Genomic DNA, 22,595 nt, shown 5'->3' on the forward strand with positions numbered 1-22,595 from the left:
GGCCCGGCCGGACGCTGCTCCGGGCTGGAGCTGCAGCAGCAGCAGCGCTGGTCCCTCTGCTCCGGGCTGAGCCGTTCAGCCCGGGGAGCCCCTCGGCTGTCCCCGGTGATGGCGGGGAGGGGGACAACCGCCGGGCTCGCTCATGACTTCTCCTCCTTCCCAACCGGCGGCTGGCGCCTGCGGGACGCGGCGATGGGAGAGGATGCTGAGCACTCGCGGTCGCCCTAAGGCCGGCCGGGGAATGCGGCGGGCGGCGGGGCAGCCCTCGGCGATGTGCCGCTTGGCCAGCAGCGTGCTCCTGCTGAGCCGCTGCGCTCTGCAGCTCCCGGCGCTCTGGTGGTACCTGTTCCTCTGCGCCGATGCCCAGGAGGTGGCCACGTTCACGGTGCAGTACCGGGTGTTCGAAGAGGTGCCGCCGGGGACCGTGATAGGGGCGCTGGCCGAGCACTTTGAGGGGGGTGAGAGCGGCGATGCAGCGGACACCTTCCAGCTGATGGAGACCCCCGGGGGCTTCCCGCTGCTCGTGGGGAGCGGGGATGGGGTGCTCAGCACGGCCGGGCGGGTGGACAGGGAGCTGCTGTGCCGGCACAGCGATCCCTGCTGGGTCTCGTTCGACGTCCTGGCCGCCCGGAACCTGGCGCTGGTCCACGTGGAGGTTCAAGTGCTGGACATCAACGACAACGCGCCGCGGTTCCCCACGCCCCAGCTGGAGCTGGAGATGTCGGAGAGCGCATCCCTGCGGACGCGGATCCCGCTGGATCGAGCTCTGGATGCCGATGCTGGCCCCAACGCCCGCTGCTCCTACACCCTGTCCCCCAGCGAGCACTTTGCCCTGGAGGTTGTCTCCAGCTCCGATGGGACAAGGCACGCGGAGCTTGTTGTGGTCAAAGAGGTGGACCGGGAGCTGCACTCTTCCTTCGACCTCGTGCTGACAGCTGCTGATCATGGGGAGCCACCAAAATCAGGTACCGCTTTAATCAAAGTCATTGTCCTTGACTCCAACGATAACAGCCCCGTCTTTGCAGAGAGCTCTTTGACGGTGGAGGTTCGGGAGGATGCTCTGCCCGGGACCCTCCTTGTGACAGTCACAGCCACCGACCCTGACCAGGGTCCCAATGGGGAGATCGAGTACAGCCTGAGCAAGCACGCACCCCCGGAGGTGCTCAGCGCCTTCAGCATTGATGCCCGCACTGGCAGCATCATCCTGAGGCACCCGCTGGACTATGAGGAAACCCAGGCCTATGAACTGGATGTGCAAGCCCGGGACCTGGGTGCCAACCCCATCCCAGCCCACTGCAAGGTCCTGGTCAAAGTGCTGGATGTCAACGACAACGCTCCCGATGTCCACGTCACCTGGGCTGCTCGGGTGCCCGTGCTCTCTGAAGCCCTCCCCAAGGACAGCTTCGTGGCTCTGGTGACAGCCAGTGACCCCGATTCGGGGAGCAACGGGCAAGTGCAATGCTCCCTCAGTCAGGGGTACGAGCACTTCAGGCTGAAGAGGACCAACAGCCACAGCTACGTGCTGATGACCAACGCCACGCTGGACAGGGAGCTGCGTGCCGAGTACAACCTGACACTGGTGGTGCGAGACCAGGGTGAGCTCTCCTTGGCCGTGCTGAAGCACCTCACTATCTGCATCAGCGACGTCAACGACAACGCTCCCTCCTTCGACAAGGCCACCTATGAGGCTGCTGTTGCTGAGAACAGTGAAGCACCCACCTTGCTGCTCACTGTCCGTGCCACCGACCCTGACCTCGGTTTCAATGGGAAAATCACCTACAGCATCTCGGACTCCTCCGCCTCCAGTCTGGTCTCAGTTGACCCCACCACTGGGGATGTTTTTGCCCTCCAGGCTTTTGATTACGAGCAGATGAGGGGCCTGGAGTTCCTGGTGACCGCAGAGGATGGTGGTCACCCCAGGCTGGCATCCAGCACCTCCATCAGGCTGGCTGTGCTTGACAGGAATGACAATGCGCCCATCATCACCGCACCAGCGCTGGTGGGAGGCACAGCCACGCTCTCCGTGCTGGTGAGTGCGGACACAGGGTGCCTCTGGGTGGTGCCCGGGAATGGGAGCACCCAAGGGACTGCAGCGGTGACCAATGCAACGCTGGTGTCGTGTGCTGGCCCTCCCTTCCTCTTCACCATCGTGGCCAAGGATGTGGACTCGGGCACCAACGGGGCTCTCCGGTATGAGCTGGTGGGGGGGGAAGACGTGGGGCTCTTCATCCTGGACCCTCTCCTGGGGCAGCTCTTCCTCAACACCAGCAACGCCAGCAGCCTTGCGGGCAGCGAGCGGGAGCTGCTGGTGCGGGTGAGCGACGGGGGGGACGTTCCCCTGCACACCCTGGCCCGGCTCCGCTTGGTTTTCCGGAGTCACGGAGCCTTCTCCAAGATCTCAGCGCAGGATCCCGCGTGGTGGAGCCCGCCCGTGGTGGTGGTGACCTGCATGGCCGCTCTCCTGGGGGGGTGCCTTCTCCTTCTGGCTTTGACCCTGTCTTTGCGTAAGAAGGAGAAGAAGGACGGCATGGCCTACAACTGCAGGGAGGCGGAGGATGCCCGCAGGCAGCAGCACCTCAAGAAGCCGCACAGGCAGATCCAGAAGGCAGACATCCACCTCGTCCCCCTGCTCCGGGGCCGGCCCCAGGATGCTGAGCCCCCCCGGCCCTGCCAGGAGGATCTGCCTGGCACAGGCTCCCCGGAGCAGGGGGCTCCCCTCCACCTCACCCCCACTCTGTACAGGACGCTGAGGAATCAGAGGGCCCAAAAGGACCTGGATGAGCAGCAGGAGGGCTTCGACCTGCCCATCCTGCAGCGCCGGCCCTGCCAGCCCCACCGGCAGAAGAACGCGGTGAAAGAGGAGGCACCTCTGCACAGCAAGAGCTTGGTGAAGCCACTGCAGGGGCCTTTGGGGGAGCCCCCGTTGCCACCCAGCGAGCCCATGGGTGCTGGAGCCCCTGGGCAGCCCCAGCCCCACCAGCACATCCTCAGGAGCCTGGTCCGGTTGTCGCTGGTGGCACTGGCAGAGCAGAGCCCCAACGGGGAGTTCGCGATGGAGTCACCCCCGGTGCAGGTAGGAGCTGCCCCATGTGCTGATCCCCTCCACATCCCAAATCCTTCCTTGCCCAGGTCTGGGGTGGTGGGAACACAGAATCCCAGCCTGGTTTGGGTTGGAAGGGAGCCTTAAAGCTCATCCATCTCCAACCCCTGCCATGGGCAGGGACCCCTTCCACTAAAGCAGCTTGCTCCAAGCCCCTGTGTCCAACCTGGCCTTGAACACTGCCTGGGATGGGGCATGGAACATGCAACCTGATGGTCTTTGGTTGGTCTCCCATCCCGGCAGTGGGGCTGGGCAGGTGAGCGGGCTCCCCACCACGGGCAGGGTCTCCCCACACCTCCCCTGGGTGCTGCGATGGGGAGAAGGGGACTCACTCACCCACCTCCCCAGGGCAGGGCAGGGCAGGGCAGGGCTGGGCGGCGTGGGGGGACCAGGTGGGCTGCCCGGCCCCTTGTTTGTGCCTGCGTGGGGATGCGGAACCATCTGCAGGAGGAGGAAACGCTATAAAAAGGCTGGGGGGGGATGTCCTGGCAGGAAGCAGCTTGAGCGGCCACCAACAGCCTTTTCCTGCCTTGCAGCAAATCTCCCAGCTGCTGTCTCTGCTGCACCAGGGCCAGTTCCAGCCCAAAACCAACCACCGCGGAAACAAGTACACGGCCAAGAGCGGCAGCAGGTAAGGCTGCGCTCAGCCCTTCCCGTATCCGTGCCCCGCTACCCTGTGTCTCTGCTGCATCTGCTTCAGCCCTGCTGGTCCCAACAGCCCCCAGGGCAGCAGATACACAGGGCAAAACCTCACCCTGGGTTTGCTGACCAGAGCCTGGGGTCTTCCTTCAGGGGATGAACGTGCTCCTCTGGTCCTGGCTCCCTGTTGGTACCCAGGGCTGCTCTTTGCCTCCTTCCTGGGGCACCTTTGGCAGCTTCTTCCTTACTCACCTGAGCACCTCCATGGTCACAAACCATAGACCCATCCTTGCTAGGGCAGCACTGATGTGTTCAAGCATGATGGAAAGGTGAACTCATGAGCGCATCATTGAAGGCATCACCATAAACATGAGTTTTATCATTGCTTTGGGTACTTTCTTAGATATGCTGTTGCCTGTTGACATGAGTTCAGGACATCTATCTCAAGGCCAGAAGGTAATTGAGGGAGACACTCTCAGTAGCGATGGGAAGGACTGACATATCCCAGATGTATGCTGAAGTTGTTCCCAAAGACAAACTATGGCATTCCCATTAAATTACGCTGTTGATGTCTCTGGGTGAATGCTCTTGAGCACATGCCAGGGCTGTATCACTGACTTGCCATGTCCCCCTGTCCAGCACACGGGCAGACACAGCTTTTCCACCCTTCTCATCACCACCTCCATCTGCTGAGGATGAAGAGGGAGGAAGAGGGAGGAAGAGCTGCACTGAGCTCTGGGGCTGCTGGGGCTGGGCTGTGATGCTCCTCACCTGGAGCTCCTCTGCGCTCACAGGGAAGAGCCGGCATCTCCCTGTTTGCTCAGGATATGCCTGCAGAAGGATAAAACCCCTCTGGGACAAGATGTGAAGCACCCAGCACCCACCCAGGACCCTGACCCCAGTGCTTTTGCTCATGTGTTTGTTTCTTTAGAAAGCCCATAACCCCAAACCAAACAGCCCCCAAACTCATTGACTGGTGGGGACTGAGATTATCGTTCCTTCTACGTGAACGATGCTCGGGGAGGATGCCCTCACCCCACCTCTGGGTGGCTTCACGGGGGATGAAGACAACCACGTCCAGAGGAGCCCCATGGGCAGTGCTGGGGCTGGGCAGTGACGGGGGCTGTGTCCCTGCAGGGCGGCGGGGCCGGACGCTGACTGCCTGAGCACCAAGGACAGCGGGCACGGAGAGAGCGAGGCCGAGGCCGAGGACCGCGACTCCGAGAGCGGCTTCGAGCTGTCGGTGCCGCAGCTGGTGGGAGAGGAGCTGGAGACGCTGCTGGAGCCGCAGGCGGGTGAGGAGGCGCTGGGGGGGGCTGCTCGGGAGCGCACCCGGACCATGCAGGAGGCGGAACCGGCTGCGGCGAGCCGGGGGACAGCGCAGCTCCGGGGGTGGCTTCGGCAGCGCGGGGGCTCAGGGCACTGTGAGAGCAATGGGGCTGCTCAGCGGGGAGAAGAGAAGCTGCGTGGAGACCTCAGAGCAGCTTCCGGTGTCTGAAGGGGGCTGCAAGGATGGGGGAGAGGGGCTCTGCATCAGGGCCTGTAGGGACAGGCCAAGGGGAATGGCTTGAACCTGCCAGAGGGGAGACTGAGCTGAGCTCTTAGGCAGAAGCTCTTCCCTGTGAGGGTGCTGAGGCGCTGGCACAGGGTGCCCAGAGAAGCTGTGGCTGCCCCATCCCTGGCAGTGTTCAAGGCCAGGTTGGACACAGGGGCTTGGAGCAAGCTGCTCCAGTGGAAGGGGTCCCTGCCCGTGGCAGGGGTTGGAGCTGGATGGGCTTTAAGCTCCCTTCCAACACAAACCAGGATGGGATTCTATGAACCATCTTATGCTTTTGGTACCAGGTAATTTATAGCAAAGGCACTTGCTGAGCTTCGCCTTGGGTTTCATGAGTTTAATCCCTCTTGGTAGGTCTTTTCTTCTGTGCATGTGTCATGGATAGGGATGCTGGGGATGGACTCTTCATTAGGGACTGTAGTGGTAGGACAAGGGGTAATGGGTTAAAACTTAAACAGGGGAAGTTTAGATTGGATATAAGGAAGAAGTTCTTTCCTGTTATGGTGGTGAGGCACTGGAATGGGTTGCTCAGGGAGGTTGTGAATGCTCCATCCCTGGCAGTGTTCAAGGCCAGGTTGGACAGAGCCTTGGGTGCCATGGGTTAGTGGGAGGTGTCCCTGCCTATGGCAGGGGGGTTGGAACTGGATGGTCTTAAGGTCCTTTCCAAACCAAACCATTCTATGATTCTATGAGCTCCTTTCCAGCTGATTTGTGAGGCTGACCTCTGTTGCAAGGGGGTGAAGTGCAGCTTATGCATCATGTGAATTGCTTCCCGCACTCACCTGAGCCCCTTTGTTTCCTGGTCTGCTGGTCCATGCAGAGTGAGAAAGGTGAAGCTGCCCTTGTCAAGCCCCTCAAGCTGTTACGTGCCCTTTGGGCCCCATCAGGCTCCTGTTTCCCTCCAGGCTTGCCTCCTGTGACTGGCCTGTTACTAATTTTAGTGTATCTTTATTGAGCTGTGGTGACCAGAACTGAGCACAATGTTCAGGATACATCTACACTGGTGGTATAAGGAGGTCTTCTTGTTTCTGCTTCATTCCTATCCTGCTTGAGCCCCACGTTGTTACCAAACTGTTCACGGTAACTCCCAAATCCCTCTTCTGCGTGGTGGGAGAGTCATCAACACACAGTGTGCTGTTCTCGTGGCAATAATCCAATAGCTGGTGACACAGAAACCCACCAGCCACTTTTTGCTATGGCACTCAGTTCTATTAGGTCCTTCAGCAGCCCTCTGCTTGCACGACGTTGGCTGTTCCCAGTGGCATTGGGTGTTCCAGTGGCCTCAACACCACCGCCATCCACTTCTCCACATTCATCACTGTTGAATGGATACTCTGGGACTCTCCTAATGACCTCCCTTTGAGGGAAAGATTTATTCCTACCCTTGCTTTGAACACGTATTAGTCTAACAGAAGCTGGCTGTTAACACAGAGACAGCTCAGGTCCCTTTGAGCCTGGCTGCTGCAAGCTCAGGTGTCCTCTGTCAGCCAGGACTCTTCATCCAGCTCTTCCAAAGATGCCAACAGATCTGCAGCTTCCCCACCTTGCGAATGTCACTTCAGCTCTGGTCTGAAGAGCACTCGGCTCTCTGCCGAGCCTCGCATGTAACAATTGCTGTGGTTCTGCCTGCACCACATTCACCTTCACGCGCTTAAAAGCTCCTGTCACAGTTTCTACCTTCCCTTCCTCTGATCCCGTGTTCATCCAAAGCAGTAGTTAACCAACAGCAGCTAATAAAGCAAGCAATTTCATATCTGAGTTCCTCTGGCACTCCGGGGTGAATCCCATCTGGGCCTGGCATTTTCTGCATGTTCCTTTTATTGATTTGTTCTAAAAATCTCTTCCACTGGCATTTCAATTTGAAGGGGTTGGGCTGACTCATGTCCTGTAGCAGGAATTGCATTGTGGAGCCTCTGTGCTCCTCCACAGCAAGAGGAGCTCATTGAGCACTGCTGCTGTGGTTGTTTTGATGCCAGAGCTGGGCATTTTCTGTGCTCTTGCATGGCAGAACCACACTGCTGCTCTCTGTTGGCCTTCCTGCTCTTTTATTCTAACAAGGAGCAAAGGAAGGAATGGCTGGGTCAAATAAGAGCTATGAGCTTCCTCGGATTTAAAGGTCCTGCAGCTGCCCTGCTCCATCCCCACCATGGGTGTATTGACATGCATCAGTCCCAGTAAAGGAACTGGTGATCTGCTCAGCAGATCTGGACAGATCCAGTCCTGCCCAGCCACGTAGCATCCCACCAAATCTGTGCTCCAGGGAGGCATATCCATGAGATGGCACCTCCCATGCTTTTTGGATTTGATAGAAAAAGAACCTTTTCACCAAATGACTGGAATGTCACTGACCACCAGTGCTGAGGCTGTGCCCTGTGGCTTCCTGCCCGTGCAGTAGTGCTGGACATGACAGAAGCCCTGGGTCAGTGGTGAAGAACCTTAACCATGAGCCCAGATGTTCCCAAAAAGGCAACAGAGCGCAGCCGACGGAGCTGCTGGATTCCTTCCTCCTCTCCCAAACATAAACAGAGCAGTGGACTTGCATCCTGAGAGAGGGAGGAAGGAAGCATTGCTTGTGCTCTGGAGGACCAGAGCAGCTGGCTGAGGCTGTCTGGGCCTTTGTGCTGTTCTCAATGGGGGGAACTGCACGAGTCATCTGTCCCAGCCAGCTCTTGGCTTGTTTATGCTGCAAAGCATCATGCTGTGGGGTGAACTCTCAGCACTCAGTACCATTACCGCCTATCCCCTACCAGTGAAACAGCGTTCACAGCAGCAGATGAGTGAGAGAACTTTATTGATTATAAAAACAACCCCTGCTCACAAAACACCATTAAAGTAAGGCAGTAAAGTTATTGGTCTTAACATACCTAATGCCAAGGTTTCATGGCCACAGGACTGTGAGTCCTGACTCTTCCCGCAGTGAGCAGTCTACTGCTGTGCCCTGCACCAAAATATTCCAGAAACTCAGTGGCTTCTTGCAGACTGAGAGAACTGAGGATATTTTAGAGGAAAACCATGGGAATTCAGCTTGGGAAATCTCCTACAGAACAGTCACCGCGACTGAAAGAAAACAGTGAGATTGTGGAAAGAAATCCTGGAGTTAAGCAACACAAAAGAACTTTGTGCCTTCAGCTGAAACACAATCTAAGCAATGCATCTCTCCTTCCTGGGTTTGAATCCCAGCTCTCACCCCCATCCTGCCCCAGTACACGGCTGTTTTCCAGAGAAAAAGAGACTAATGACTTAGCTGGCTGAGGAAGGAGACTTGTCTCAGTGATTGAGTAGACCCGGACTGAGGACCACACGTCCCAGGCTCTGGAGGGTATTGATTATCTTCTGGAAGCAGCCCGATAAGGGCATCAGGATGGGGCCCCTCGTTTCAGGGGTCACTTTGTAAGTCAAGAGCCACGTAATTATTATCATGACACCATCTGATTGGGACTGCTGTGCTTTGTGAACAGACACCAATGCCCTGTTTTGCTGCTCTTTGACTCTGTCTCACAAGCCTGGAGGTCACTTCAAACCTCCCAGGGTTCCAGGTTACACGTTGGATATGCAGCAGTGTGGGGCTGGAAGGCAGCATCTGTGCACTGCATCACAGAGTCTTGTTTACCAACTGCAAAGCTCTACCTTAAAAACAAGAACCCCCATTTCCTTCCCTGCTGTCTGATGGGGAAGCTATTCCAGGCTCACCCTGCTATGGGGTCCTTCCTTTAATTTCCCAGTATATGTTTATTAATGGACAGTAATAATCACTTCTTCTTTTGCCAACACTATTTTAAGCATAGAGATTTCCTTTGTTGGTGCTTAATGCCTCAAAATACTGATAGGTTGCAGTCAGGTCCCTGGTGAGTTTCTGCTTCCTTAGGCTAAGCAACCCCTACCTCTTGTGGTCTCAATCACGTAAGCCTGGGCTCATTCCTGTTTTCATCTCAACAATTTGCTTTATGCTTCTATCATTGCAGATCCTCCCTCCTAAGGATGGATAATCAGATTTCTATGTAATACTCCTAACCAGGTCTTGCCAGACCTATTAACAATACTAGGGCTGTGTCTTCATGTCAACTGGGAATACCTTGACCAACACACTATGATTTTGGGGCAGAATCACATTACTGGTACACTCATGAGCCTGCAGCCACCACCCACGCCAGCTCCCACTGCTCCTCATCTGTTTCCAATTGATGAACGACAACTTTATAGCTCAGTTTTCTGTTCTTAGTCTTCAACCATCCAGCTGTGCATTTTATAATCCAGAATTTCATTCTACTTCTGTTACTTTTTTCACAATAACCCATTTCTTTTCAGTCTCAGCATGCCTGCTTAGCAGCAAATTCCCACCCTAGAGTGGCCCTTCAGGGAAGTCCACAATTGACCTTCTCTCTGGCCAACACCTTCCCCTTGAAAGCTTTCCATTGTTGTCTCCCCTTTAGCCAGTCCTAACCCTCACTCTGCTAACCATTTAGTGAAGTGTCACTTGAGGCTGCAACAAATGAGACAGCAAAGTAATTCTAATGGTTATTATACTTAAAAAACAAAACAAAAATCCAGTAGATAGAAATCAGTTCTGGTTGGTTTGGGATTTTTCAGCTGCTGGTTTGAATGATGCTGCTGGTAGCTTATCTCTAGACTTGTTCACAATCAGTCTTCCCACAGCTGATTTCAGGAAGTCTCCTTATTTTGCATTATTATTCCCACCCTTTTTCTCCCATGGTCTCCTCTGCTCCACATCTCACCAGTTCTTGTTCTTATTCCCTGCAGAGCTGGCCCTCAAGAGGCTGACGGCTGCTGACCCAGCATGGGTGGCTCGGCTCTCCTTGCCACTCACCAGCAGTTACAAGGACAACGTCTTCTCCCCAGACTCTCTGCATTCACCTCAGGATGAGGAAGCTGCAAGGCAGGAGAAACCAAGGACCTTTGAGACCTTTGGCAAAGGTGCTGGGGCTGACTCAAGTGCTGCTGGGACAAGGCTGGCCAGCACCTTCCTTTCAGAAATGAGCACCCTCTTTGAAATGATTTTGTCCCAGAAGGTCCAAGTCCACAATGAAACAGGCTCAGGGCTTCTGCGGCAGCTGTCGGCACGTGGGAAGAGCCTTGGACTGGAAGATGATGCTCCTGTTCTGTAGGCAGCTTGGTGGCTGTGATAAGGAGATAAAGAGTCAGACTTCTTTCTGCATCTGAGGTGTACATGTGGGCTTTGACCGTGTCACTGTATTTCCTGTGTCTACATTGATCACAACAGGCATATTTCTTCCTTTGCTTCACCCCATCGAATTTCTCTACAACTGATTTCACCTTGTTTAGTTCCCTTCTACCTGCCCATTCTGGCATTTCCCGCTTTCCTCCCCTTTCATCCTCATCTTACACCTTACTTAACATCACACTTAAGTCACACAACAGCAAGAAGGCCCTTTCCTCCCAGGGCAGGCTGACTGAGGGGATGGGCTTGTTAGTTTAACCACAAGCACAACCCAGTCAGCTACATCCATGTGATCACAGACTGTGCACCATGGACGATCAAATATTGCAGTCCTGGTCTCTGCAGCACACTGCAGAGCTGGGCTCCAGGATCTCAGTTCTTATTTAAATAAAATTGTTGGTTTTTAAACACTACCATCTCTGGAGCGAGGTGCAGTGTATCTGACATGATGATGTATCTGCAGAAAGCCTGCAATGGCATCTCACAAAGAGGAGATCTGCCTCTTGTCTCCCACTGATGTTTTCAGCTTTTGTGGTTCTACAAGTGTGAACTTGGCGTTCTGTAAAATGCCCCAAAATCAGCACTGGCATCTCTCCTGTGGCTGCACAAGGTGCCTACAGCTTCCTTCTCCATGCTCTCTTTTGAGGCCATTGGATTTTGGAGCAAAGTCCTTGCCCAGAAGCAGACTGGAGCCTGCCAAAGGGAACCTGGGAAAACAGAAGTGTGAAAACACTCTTTTGGAATAGTCAAGTCACAAGTTCTAACCATACTACAGGTTTTCACTTTGATCTGTGTGTATGTGAGCTATAAGACAGTTTTATGCTAATAGAATGCGTAGGAAAACTAAGGTACAGGTATTAGTAAAAACAGAAGGAGCACGCAGGTCTTGTTAACCATGGGGATTTGTACTTGCAGAGGTTGGAAAGACAACACAAGCATCTGGAGTGCATCTGCAGGCTTACACAGCAGTGCATGGATGGCAGGTAAGTGCTTCTGGATCACGCACACATGGCACTCTCTTCTGTACCACAGTCTGTGCCTTCCAACTAGGATACAAACCATCAGAATACACCTGGGGTGTGCTGGCAAAGCAGCTGTACCAGTGAGAGGAGAGTCAAGCTACAACACTGAGGGTAAGCCATGGCAGCAGCACACAACAGCATTGCTTGCAGAGTGACTACAAAAGGGAGGCTGAGAAGAGCTTTCCTCCACCACAGTGCAGGGCCAGCAGTGCTTTATACACACTGCTTGCTTCCTTCACCGGCTCTACATCAAAAATACTGCCCTGGCTTCTCCACAGATGCTGCAGTTCACAACACAGGCTTATCCAAAGCTGATCTGCTCATGGCAGGGCTGCTACATCAGGTGTCTTTGGGTGGTATTTTTAGCTTTTGTTTTACTGTTAAATTAAAAAATAATAGGAAGCATGACCCAACAGATGTGATCCTGGAGCATCTCAAGTGTCCTATCTGTGTTTCTTTCCATGCAGCTAGAGGGGACAGTCCCCTTCTTTTAGTGTGGACACACGTGAGCCACAGCAGCAGAAAACCATACAGATAATTTAAAGAAGAGGAAATGGGAAAGTTATCCTTTCCTGTTGCTCTTGGGACCAAACAACAAAAGCAACAGAGTAAGATTTCCCCAGGTAAACTCTTTTAATATCCCAAATACCCACTGTTGTATTTAGAGACTCCAAAGTGATTTACAGATCACCCCATCTTTGTCAATAAACTACACTGATGGGTTCGCCCCAGCCTGCTTATGCTGCTGCGCTGCTAGCAGAAGTACCTTGCTGTTCTGTTTCACAAACAAAACACTGCACCAAAACAATGACAGTGAGCCAAATTCTAACTGAGAGGCAGCTGTGCAAACCACAAGGGAGGCAGATCTGTGACTGTGAGGAGCTGGAGCCCTGTGGGATTCCTCTGCATCTTGGGAACACACACAGAGGACAAACACACTGCACAACCTCACATCTTCCTCTGGAAATTTACTTTGATGTGCCTATTAAAGGACAATCTTTACACAAAAATACACTATAATAAGCAGGCTAAAAAGGAGACAAATTCCTCTCTCCCAGTTCAATTTCCTGATTCTGCAAACTATTTTCAACCCCCTACACAACCCTTACCCTGTCCTGACCAATGCGTAAGCATGCTGTGGATTATCACAGAATAGGAAATCCACCCGAGGAATTTCCTGCTAATTGTATCCTGCTTGATAAAGGAAATGGTCTAAGAAAGTTTGGTCTGAGCAGAAAGAGAGACCAGACTAGAAGAACAATCAGATGTGTTGAGCTCTGCCTGTGCCACTCCCTTTGCTGAATGGAGACCACAGCAAGTTCAGGATGGGGCCATTGCCTTTGTTTTTCACAGCCTGATCTACACAAAGCACCAGAGCACCGTGGCTACAGGAAGCTGGACAGTTTGTACAGATGCCCTTGAACCAGTTTAAACTGGTGTGGACAAATGTCTTTTTCCAGATTCAGCTGCCCCAGTGGAAGGAATTACCATACCAGCTGCTTGCCACTGTCTGCCTGACAGTGGTGGCTGCCTGCTGGGAGCATCCCTTATCCACTCCAGTGAAAATGAGCTGGCGTGCTTAGCAAACACACACAATATAAATTCTGAAGCAAACCTTGCTTGTTGTGACTCAAACGGGTGTACCCGTGGGAACAGCTTGCTGCCAGAGCTGAAGGAATAAGAACTGGGGACCAAAGGACACTGAGAACAGTGCAGGATGCCTGAGGACAGCCAGTACGCTCACCAGTACAGGTGGATCCATAAGCCATATCCCACAAAATCCTGTGCCCTAATAATAATTCACTCTTGCTTGCACAGGTCTGAAAGCAAATTAAACTGCCACAATGTCAATACAGAGAGAATCCCAGACTGTGGGAATAGCTAGCCTTGAAGTGAGATCAAATTGCCTCAGAGGGTGCAGGCCAAGCCCATCACAAAGTTAGCTGCCAGCAACACCATATGGTGGCTTGTAAACCTCACTGGGGGACTACGTGCAATATTCACAGGGCTACTGGAATGACATCACTGTGGGATGGTGAAGCTTATACAGAAGTGTAAGAGCATAAAAAATGTCCTTGTATTGGAAGGTAGAGAGACAACATCATGGAGTAAGAATATCACAAGGTTTATTCTCAAACCCCTGTTATTTAAAATTGCCTCCTGTTCCATTAACAGCCTTCTCGTTCCACTCACTGCTAGCCTGCTTCCAGCTCCACACAGACCAAGAAGGGTTGCCTTCCCTTCTGCCTGCTCGTTTCACTTACCTACTGAACTAGTAACAGCAGTGGTGGGGCTCCAAGCACTGAAATTCCCGTGGCCTTGCCCTGTTTCCGAGGGCACGGCTCCATCCTGCACCACTGAGCATCATCATGTGGAGTCCGTCCGCGCTCCATGAGTGGGGCAGGGTTAGGGCAGATTGTCTTGGCTGGGTGGTGTGGTGGCCTACATGCACAGGCTCAATAGCCCAGAAACTGGGGCTAGAGGAAGAGGCTCTCATTCCAGAAGAAAATGGATGCTTTGTTTGCGCATCTGAAAGTACATTAAACCGAGATATTAATGACACATCATTCTATGGGAATGGTTTCTCTGTAGAAACATAGAATATCAGGTTGGGAACTCAAGGATCACCTAGTCCAACTCTTCTAGGCAAAGTATGACCTATACTAGATGTCCCTGCATGCTCCTCTTCAGCTCAACTTGGAAATAGCTGGTAACAAGAAGAATGAACTGAAATTGCTTCCTTCCCTTCAGCAGAGGACTCCTTTTTGCCATGGTTCTCTGCTACCCTTCCTCTGGCAGTACATGCCCCACTTTTATGGATCAGTTCCCCATGCAGTCCCACACACCCTTGTCCCCTGCTGCCCCTGGTACCTTCCACCTCCTCTTGTAACACTCGAAGTCTCTCCTGAGCGCTCCTGTTCCCTGCAGCAGCTGACTGCTGGTAGTGTCTCATTGCTTCCGCCAGGTTCTGCTGCACTCCAAGGCCCTTCTCATAGCAAACACCCACGTGGTACCTGCTCTGGGCATCCTAGCCACAGAGATAGCACAGCAATCAGCCCCACACGATGGAGAAGTGATGACAACACATGAAAAGAGAACAGAGAGTCTTTAACACCTCCTTTAAAGTTTACTCCTTTATCCCTCAGACCATATCTTCAGTAATTTAGTCCCTTCTCTGAGCACACAGTGAAGCAGAATGTCTTACCAGCTCTTTGACTCCACTCCTCCCTATCCTTTTCCAATGGGATTCACTGATTTCCCTTCCACATCCAGGTCTGTGTCACAGGAACAAAGGAACAGCTGCCTCTGCAGAGCATCCCGATTGTCTCAGGGGTCAGAGCTAAGGGGACATGGGCAGCCTTGACTGCACCCACATCCTGATCACACCCAAACTCTGAGCACACCCTGTGGACTGCCCAACTACAGTTCACACTGAAGTCTTGTACAAACATAACAAATGCCACAGAGGTTCTTGCTGCCAAGGGCTGAAAGATTCCCCTTGGTAGCAACAGGTCAGCAGTGCACAATAGTGCATTACTGTCTTGCTCAGCCCCACTTGATTATGTTCCAGAAGAAATCTCAAGCAGCAGAAATGAAGTCGAATAAGCACTAGAGAAAAAGCACCTAAAACTACTAAAGACATGTAACTGCTGAGAAGGAACTAGAAAGTAGAGGATGTCACTGCAAGTGCATCAGTGAAGCCAAACCCAAACCTATAATGTGTTTACACGTTGGCTGTGCACTTTATCTTTGAGACCCAGTGGGAGAAAAAGGATCTCAGATAGCATAAAAGCAAGATGATGGTCCTGAAGACACTGAAAAGGCAGCATGGGCTAATGGTCACACAGACCTTTTCCAGCAAAAAGCCAGCAACAGAACTTGAAGTGTGTGACTGCCAGAAACATGATCTAAGCAAGGCTTTGCAAATAAAGAAGGAAAAAAAGCAAGTAGCAAGTTTTAATAAAGCCATGAGAAATGAACATATTGCAAGTGTTGCTGTCTGAGATGGAGCTCGTAGAGGCAAGCAGAGAACTCAGTGAGTGGGTGCTTTGCAAAATGTTGCAAGTCTCAGCTTATGACAGCCATAAACTTCTCCAGAGATGAGATAAACACGTTGAAGGATTGGCACTTCAGATGTGACAAGAGACAGGGTGAAATAAGAAGCATTCCAGTAGCCGTCTCTCGGATGACGAACACCTCTAAGAAGAGACCACAAGGAGAAGAGATCCCCAAATTAGCATGGCATGAGTGATTGTGATATCCTTTGACATCTGAAGGTCAGACTCAGTTCTACAACCCTTTTCAGTATGTTTTTCTATATTCTATGGTTGCACACGTAGAATAAGGGAGGATAAAAAGTGGTAAGCAAAGTAGAACGCGGCTGTCTGAAGCGCTGTTGTGTTTGGAAGAACACTTGTCAGAGCTCTCAGCTCTGAGAACAACAACCTGAAAGAGAAACACTGAACCCACGACTTCTTGTGCTTGTTTCCCCTTTCTGGAGTCATAGCTGAATGGTGCTGTCCTTGCTTCACCCATATCCAGTGTTCTTTTACCCAACTAAACATAAACTCCTACTCCAGGGTAACAGGAAAAGAACGTACCCATGGACAATGCTCCCAGCAGAACATGTGGGGGGCTGATGCACAAGCCTGTCACCAAAGATGAGGCTGTGGTACATCTGCAGCCAGCATCCATTGGGAAGCAGAGACAGGGAAAGATGACTGGGTTCTGAGAACCATCATGGCTGTGACCAAAACACTGACCTACTGAGGGGTACCCCTGGGACCTGCAATTACCTGCTAGATTTCTGTTTTCTTACAAGGCCACTTATTGTTATATTGAGCAGCATCCACATCTGAGGTCAGGCTGGAAGAAAGGAGTCAATGATGCAGATTACAAGATCTTTAGCAGACTTGGAATTAAATCTTGTTATCATGGTATCTGAGCTGCTGTGGCTGTCAGGCCTAGTGCATTCTGAAAAGTGGGTGAAAACTGATGTGGCAAAGTTTGCAAGTGATGTAATGTCACTCAGAGTGCTCAAACTTACTGCCAAGAATTAATCAGAGAAGATCTCACAAGACTTAAGAGTGGACAACACAATCGCAGAGGAAAACTTACTGTTGACAAATGCCAAGTGGTGCTTATAGAAAGAAATTTGTGAGTCACTGTGACAGTTCCCTGAAACCACCAAACACTGCTCAGTGGCAGGCAAAAGGGCCAGTAATATTAGGAATCACCAGAAGGCTATGCAGAATAAAGCAGAGGATCTCATTATGTCAGATTCCTGGCATACCTCCATTCTGAGTCCAGCTTTAGTCCAAGCATCTTAAAATGGTCAAAGAAGACCAAAGAAAAAATAGAAAGACTGACAGGCCCGATGAAACAGCTTAACTACACGGAGAGACAAACTAAACTAGCACTGTGCAGCCTGCAAAAGAAATGACTTCGAGAAAACATCCTAAAGGGCGACAGAACCACAGGTATTAGCCAGAAGAAAGAACAGCTATTCATTATTTTCCATTGCACAAAAGCTGTGGGAACTGAAGTTAAAATGACCAATTCTTCAGAAAAACCTAGCTATTACAATGCAGTGCAAGCTGAAAATGAGTGAACGATGTTGCAGTGCTGTAAAGAAACAGAACTATGGGATGCAGAAACCTGGCTGCAAGACCTGGGCTGTCATTCTGCTGGTTCAGAAGTAGGATTATGCCAAGACCGTGCCACTGCCCATCAAGAAAATAAGCCACCAGGGGAAAGCGCATGCAAGAAAATGATCTGGGTTCTCGACAACACGAGGCGTGAAGAGAAACTGCAGCAATGAGGGAAGGCTGAATGGAGACTCAAGTATGTTAAAGGTTCCTGCAAAGAAACAGCAATAGTCTTTACATCCTCTCTGCAGAAGGCAAGACATAATGGGCCAATTTTGAAAACAGATTTGAGATAGACACAGCAAAGTTCTCAAAATGATACAGTAGTGCAAGAATTTGACTGAAGAGGGTGTAGCTGCTCCATAACGGGAAACCTCTAAAATTATGCTGGATGAATACAAGCACTGGTGCTGTAAGAACTACTTCAACCCAGTAAGACTGCTCCTATATTCATGTTTTGTAGGGTCTGTGCCCCAGGGCCTCCTTCCTTCCTCTCCAAGATGCACCAAGGCTCCACACTGTCTTTTCAGACTGCGTAGTAAGATCTTGACACTTGCTCCCATTTCCAAGAAGCCCTCAAATCTGCCATCTGTAAGCAGCAGTGATCCTAAACTGAGAACAATCATAGCTTGTAGAGGGATTACTTACACCGTTGTTCGCCGCCAGCAGCAGGTACTTTAGACCTCTCTTTTCCTTAGGTTGCAGCCCCCTCATGTAGAATACTCCAAGATAAGCCTGTGCCTGCAACAAAGCCACGTGGTAAAAATCAGCCAGGATTTCCCCCTTCATTTTCTTTTACTGATTTTGCAAGTTGCTCAAATGCTGGGTTACTGTGGCAAGATGAGGGTGCCAAGTACTCTGCTTGCTGCAGAGCCTGGGGAGAGAAAAGGGGGCTGTCCTAGAAAGAATCAGTCTGACATGGTCAACACACAAAAATCACATTGGATCTACAGAACAGCACTACAGGTGCAGTTAACATCACCACAGTAACACCTTAAGACCCAGAATCTAGTTTCAAACTGTACTGTGGAAGTCAGAGCCAAAGAACAGCTCCTACTCGTGAGCTGTCCCTAAGAGACAGCAGATGCACTTCCTGGAACAGTGTGCTACATGAGGTACAGTCACTGCCAGAACGACTGGCGTTCGCCACACAAGATGGCACATGCCTAAATGCATCTCCTAAAGAGTGGGAAAGGAGGGCAGGCATATCCATGCAGATGAATCATCCTGACAAGTCACAGATACAAAATGAGGATCTGTTCTTATTTAAAGCATCTCATGGAAGTTCCTCCACCCAAGCAACCTGTATTCTTGGAATTGAGAGGAGGTGAAACACAGAGCTACATTTGCAACTGTAGGTCAGTCTTCCTAAGGCAGTCGTATGATGTAGGTGTCTGATCTAAGAGCCCCATTAAAAAGCTCAACAGCAAAGCAGACAACCAACACAGCTGACACAGTGGGCACCTAGCTGCCCCCCATGTGTAGGCAGGGCTGTCTCCCATGCTCTATTATAAGTGTAAATATATTAGAAGGATTTTGCTTCCACTCCCACAATGCTGCTTTCTAGGATGTCTAGGTTTAAATCCTTTAAACAGGGATCTCTGCTGGCTCTCTCCTATGAACTCCCATACTATAGACACTAACCTCTGTAATGCCAGCCATTGCTGCTTGCTCCAGGAAAGTCACTGCCTTCTGATGCCTGTCCCACTCATTTTCAGGTCTGTGGCATAAGAGGTATCTTGCGTAGCGGTACTGTGCCATGGGGTGACGGCTGCTGGCTGCGTGGTAGTAATATAAAGCTGCCTGGAAAAAGATAAACACACTTGTGTGTTTATCAGGTAATATATGCCCTCAAACATGACATGTCTCCCCTCTGGCCAGGACAAGCTTACCCTCTCTGTCTAGATCTATCACCAGCTGGACACACTTACCCCAGCAGCTCTCCCACACTCCCCTGATGAAGAGTGTAAGATTGTTCAAGTGAGACAGTGAACTGCAACTATCTGAGAGCCCTCTAACCACACTGCCTTCTCTAGTCAAAACTCCCCGTGTTGAAGAGGCTGGCACTGGGTCAACAATACTCAAGCTTACTGTGTGCTAAGGGGGATCTACACAATCACTCGAAACAAGCCTCTTTTGCAGATCTTTCCAGCTACAGAAGATGCTGAGTACAACCAGCATGCACTAGGTGGCAGGATGTAGTTAAGGTACGCAAACACGAAGGCTCAAGATGTAAAAATCCCTCAGATGTGGAGTGGTGTTTTAAATACAGCAACATGACAGGTTTCTCCTTGGTGCTCTTCTGGGTGTTAGTGGCATAGGCTGAGTACCTATGAGAAGACCTCAGCAGCTACGAGAAAGGAGACTTCAGCAGCACTGATGGGATCTGTGATGCTGAAGCCAGCACTGCAAACCAGCACTCTCTATTATTTCCAGCATTTTCTAATGGACTTCAGAGCCTGTCAAACCCATGCAAAAGGAGAAAAGTACCTGTGTACCCCACAGAGACCACCCTCCTCCTCTGTGCCACACATACACAACCCTACAAGCCGTGGATACCTTTTCCAAGTCCTTTTCCGTGCCTCTGCCATGCTCGTAACACAGACCCACATTGAACTGGGCTTTGCTGTAGCCTCGATCTGCTGCCAGTTTGAAGCAGGTATAGGCTATCCTGGAATGGCCAGCTCTCATGCTTTCAATCCCTGAGAAGAGCACCATGTGAAAACAGGGGAAAAGAGCATGGACAAAATGTAGCCTCACATGCAGCAACCTTCCCCACAGCTACTTGGTCTTCCTTTGCCCCTGCCACGTGCTCCTTGCCATGTCCAGCTGGCTCAGCCACCCTCATGCCCCAGAACCAAAGTTTCCATAAGAAAAATGGCAGCATTGCCTTTCAGGAATTTGTCTAGGCTCACTGCAACGGAGGATAATGGGCTAACACAATGTATGCTTTGCACAGAAGCAGCTCACTTTTCACGGCTGCTGCTAGTGGTGTGTATATAGGGCAGAGCTTTTTTCTTAGGTCACTGCATCTTCCTTCGTCTCTTCTTAAGAGTTGCAATTCTGCAATTGCTTTTTCAGCTTGCCAGGGAGCCTGAGATCTCAGACAATAAAAAAGGATAAAAGGAGATGACATCTCGTGTTGCAAAAAAGACAGAGATGGCTTAATTTCCAACTACAGATGTCAGGACAACAGTGCAGGCTTCAACCAAGCCTGGATTTAAATATGCTGACATAAATCAGGTGGTAGGATGGGACAAAGGGCAATAAATCTCCCAAAGCACAGTTGAGTTTGCTGAAAGGAGGCTTCAGCTTGGGTATAAGCCATCTCTGCCTTCACAGAAGACCTGCAATGATCTGGAGGTCCTCCAAAAAGAGAAACGTGTGGTTTAAGGACACAACAAATCCAAGTGCACATTACCGAGGATATTCAATGCAATGGAAATGTCAATCCGGAAAACCTGCTGCAACTGGAAAGCAGCTTCCTCCAAATGCCCTCGCTGGGCTGGGTCACCCTGAGGAGTTAAAGCAGCAAGCTGTTAAGACAGCAAAACCATACAAACCCTGTAGGAGATTCTTTCTTAGAAACAAGCAGTCAGACACATTGGTACTGTATTATAGTTATCAAGAGGGTGATGTAATCTGCTGTCATGTGTCCACAAGAAACCCCTCCGTGTCCTACACAGCCATCTAGTTAGGGGAGCTGTATGGACACTGCTTACCTCCCCTCTGGCCAGGGAGCTTGGCTTAGCCTCTCAGACATCATCAGACCTGTCAGAATTCAGCAAATACCTGATATCACTCCTAACTCCCCCCTTCAAAAGTAATGCTAACCCTTGTTTGCTCTTCCATATCACGTCAACAGCACAAACAGGCACTGATGTATCTGTATAGGCTTTAAACAATTCAAGCTGAGCCCACACTGTCAACTTACCAACCACTGCACACGCCTAATGAAACCCTGCACAGCAGAGACAACGTCTTTTCTTTCTCAGTAACAGTATTTTCTACCTCAGCACAGCTCCGGGAGGTGGGAGGAGGATTAGCCTGGCTGTAGCTTCCCCGCTTGCGTACAAAGGTAGTGCCATCGAGCGGCAGCAGCGCACACTGCACACGAGCTGAGGTGCCTCCACGCTCGGGAAGTCATGCAGCAGAAATGCCCCTTGTCACCCAACAGCTTTACTGCTCAGCCAGCACTCAGAGTTGCTCACAAGAGGCCAGGACATGGACCAACTCCCCTCCTCTCTCAAGACCTGCCCCACGACCTACGAATGAGCTACAGACTGCTCCTAAGGCCCTGCAGAAGTGGCATGCCCCAGGATGGGCAGCTCGATGGTCACCCCCTCAGCAGATCAAGCAAATGCCTTTCTGGGGTGGGAGCAGAGTCATTGCACATCTAAGTGAGCAACCTACTCTGTGAAACACCGAATTTGCTCCCTGCTCTGTTCACTGTGTCCTTGAGCAATAGCTCAGCTGACTGATTTGTAAAATAAGGATTGTACCCAAGACTGTGAATTGCAAGGAATTAGCAGGTTTAATCACAGCAGGAACAATAACATAATTTATGGCCTTGTGACTCTCAAGCTGATGCACCCTCTTCAAGCCCAAAGTGTTTTCCTCTCTATAACAGACAACAGCCAGTCCTGATTTGCAGCTTTAGGCAGAGTGACATTACCTTCTCCAGTCATGGGTTGTCTGGTAAAAACCAAAATAGCAACCACAATGTAATCACCTACTGAAAGAATGCATCAAAATGCAAATACACAGGAACAGACTGGTGCTGTTGGAAAGGGGTTTTCCATTTTGTTTCAGCTCTTCTCTACTAGCAGCCCTGTTACACAGACAACTTAAAAGGATGGGGATGCCAGTTTGTAGCTCCTGGAACTTTGCTCTGGCTAAAGCAGAGGGCAGCATGTCACATCCCCCCTTCTGGCCTCCAGCTGCACAGGGAAGAAAACAGTGAGTGGATTGCTCTGGCTGTGCTGGGGGTCACAATGAGACGGCTTCCTGTAGGGAAGGGGTCTCAGGTACAGAGAGAGTATGTGAAAAATCGAAGTATACCTTTGCACGGTGGAGAACTGGCCCCAGAGTGGAGCTCTCAGGGATGTGGAACTCTCCTGCATTAAAAAACAAGCAAAAAGAACAACAACAACAAAAAGCAGGGTTAAGCAATGCTGTACCTTTGCCTCTTCTCCTCTTCCCATCCCCTCTATCCCATAGCTCTTTCCTAGAGGACTGATCACCCACTCAGTCACGGGCACTAAGAACAGAAGGAACACCAACGAATTTGACCTTTGTACCAAAGCAACCAAGTGCTGCATGATTACACTCCTATAGCCTGCAGCAATAATACACCTCCTCCAGAAAAGCCCCATTCTTGATTTGAAGCCACCAAAAGGTAGAAAATCTCCTGCTTCCCCTCAAAGATTATTCC

General features: G+C 51.1%; 2 protein-coding genes across 2 annotated transcripts in view; one reads left to right on the top strand and one right to left on the bottom strand.

The window, feature by feature from the left end:
- On the top strand, positions 1 to 10,904 carry PCDH12 (protocadherin 12). Its single transcript, XM_061353936.1, has 4 exons — positions 1 to 3,073; positions 3,637 to 3,731; positions 4,877 to 5,034; positions 10,053 to 10,904. Exons 1-4 carry the CDS (start codon positions 143 to 145, stop codon positions 10,415 to 10,417), a joined length of 3,549 nt encoding a protein of 1,182 aa, XP_061209920.1. The 5' UTR covers positions 1 to 142; the 3' UTR covers positions 10,418 to 10,904.
- DELE1 (DAP3 binding cell death enhancer 1) overlaps positions 10,298 to 22,595 on the bottom strand; it is a 19,975-nt gene continuing 7,677 nt past the window's right edge. Inside the window, exons 6-13 of the mRNA XM_061353937.1 lie at positions 22,223 to 22,278; positions 20,583 to 20,676; positions 19,721 to 19,863; positions 18,806 to 18,964; positions 17,810 to 17,902; positions 14,385 to 14,541; positions 13,778 to 14,042; positions 10,298 to 10,429 (exon numbers count right to left, since the gene is read on the bottom strand). Coding sequence (XP_061209921.1) covers positions 13,786 to 14,042; positions 14,385 to 14,541; positions 17,810 to 17,902; positions 18,806 to 18,964; positions 19,721 to 19,863; positions 20,583 to 20,676; positions 22,223 to 22,278 — 959 coding nt within the window. The 3' untranslated portion in view covers positions 10,298 to 10,429; positions 13,778 to 13,785. The remainder of the gene's footprint in view (positions 10,430 to 13,777; positions 14,043 to 14,384; positions 14,542 to 17,809; positions 17,903 to 18,805; positions 18,965 to 19,720; positions 19,864 to 20,582; positions 20,677 to 22,222; positions 22,279 to 22,595) is intronic.

Source organism: Neopsephotus bourkii, unplaced genomic scaffold (assembly GCF_033783945.1).
Source record: "Neopsephotus bourkii isolate Nb327-2 ecotype Australia unplaced genomic scaffold, CSIRO-AGI_Nbou_v1 NB_716, whole genome shotgun sequence".
Classification (NCBI taxonomy): domain Eukaryota; kingdom Metazoa; phylum Chordata; class Aves; order Psittaciformes; family Psittacidae; genus Neopsephotus; species Neopsephotus bourkii.